The 825-nt window shown below is 44.7% G+C and overlaps 2 protein-coding genes across 2 annotated transcripts in view; one reads left to right on the plus strand and one right to left on the minus strand.

Moving 5' to 3' along the window:
• The window catches only part of LOC105509712 (chromosome unknown open reading frame, human C3orf84), a 19,949-nt gene that overhangs the window by 9,944 nt on the left and 9,180 nt on the right, over nucleotides 1–825 (plus strand). The window lies entirely within an intron of this gene.
• On the minus strand, nucleotides 7–378 carry LOC105509711 (cytochrome c oxidase subunit 6A1, mitochondrial). The gene has a single exon (XM_011939101.1). It carries the CDS (start codon nucleotides 299–301, stop codon nucleotides 41–43), a length of 261 nt encoding a protein of 86 aa, XP_011794491.1. The 5' UTR covers nucleotides 302–378; the 3' UTR covers nucleotides 7–40.

Genomic DNA, 825 nt, shown 5'->3' on the forward strand with positions numbered 1-825 from the left:
GCTGTGGTCCCTGGTGCCCAGGTAGTGGTCCAGATTCTCTTTATTCATCTTCGTAGCCAGTTGGAAGTGGATTCACATGAGGGTTATGGAATAGAGTATGGTTACCATCTCCCCAGGGAAACGGCTTGGTCCTGATGCGGAGATGAGGGTAGGCGATGAACTCGGGTCTCTCGTGCTCTCCGTGGTGTGACTTCAGGTACACATTCAGCATGCTGACTGCCACACCAGGGAGCGCGACGAAGAAGGTGAGGGTCTTCCACATGCGAGCTGATCCCTCTTCGCCATTGGCGCCACTTGACATAGGCCACCCCAGCTGTGGGCCGGACCGACCCAGCAGCCAAGAAACCCAGGACACACCAACTGCCGCCACTTTCAACCTGGACTACTCCACATGTTTAGTTTTTTAAAAGAAACTGCCAAACTGCTTTTGAGAGTGGCTTTATCATTTTATATTCCCACCAGCAATGCATGAATGATCTGGTTTCTCTGCATTCTCACCAATACCTGGTGTTGTCTCTATTTTCAACTGGAGCCATTCTGATAGATGTGTAGTGATATTTTATTGTGGTTTTAATTTGCATTTCCCTGATGTTTAATGATGAATATCTTTTCATGTGTTATTTGTCATCTGTATATCTTCTTTAGTTAGATGTCTTCACGTTTGCCCATTTTCTAATTAGACTGTGATTTTACTGTTGAGTTGAGAGGGTTCCTTATATTTTCTAGTCCTCTGTTGAAGATATGGTTTATAAATATTTTCTCCCAGTCTGTAGCTTGGTTTGCAGTGGCACGATCATGGCTCATTGCACTCTTTTTTTTTTTTTT

This window comes from Colobus angolensis, unplaced genomic scaffold (assembly GCF_000951035.1).
Source record: "Colobus angolensis palliatus isolate OR3802 unplaced genomic scaffold, Cang.pa_1.0 Scaffold18, whole genome shotgun sequence".
NCBI classification, from domain to species: Eukaryota; Metazoa; Chordata; class Mammalia; order Primates; family Cercopithecidae; genus Colobus; species Colobus angolensis.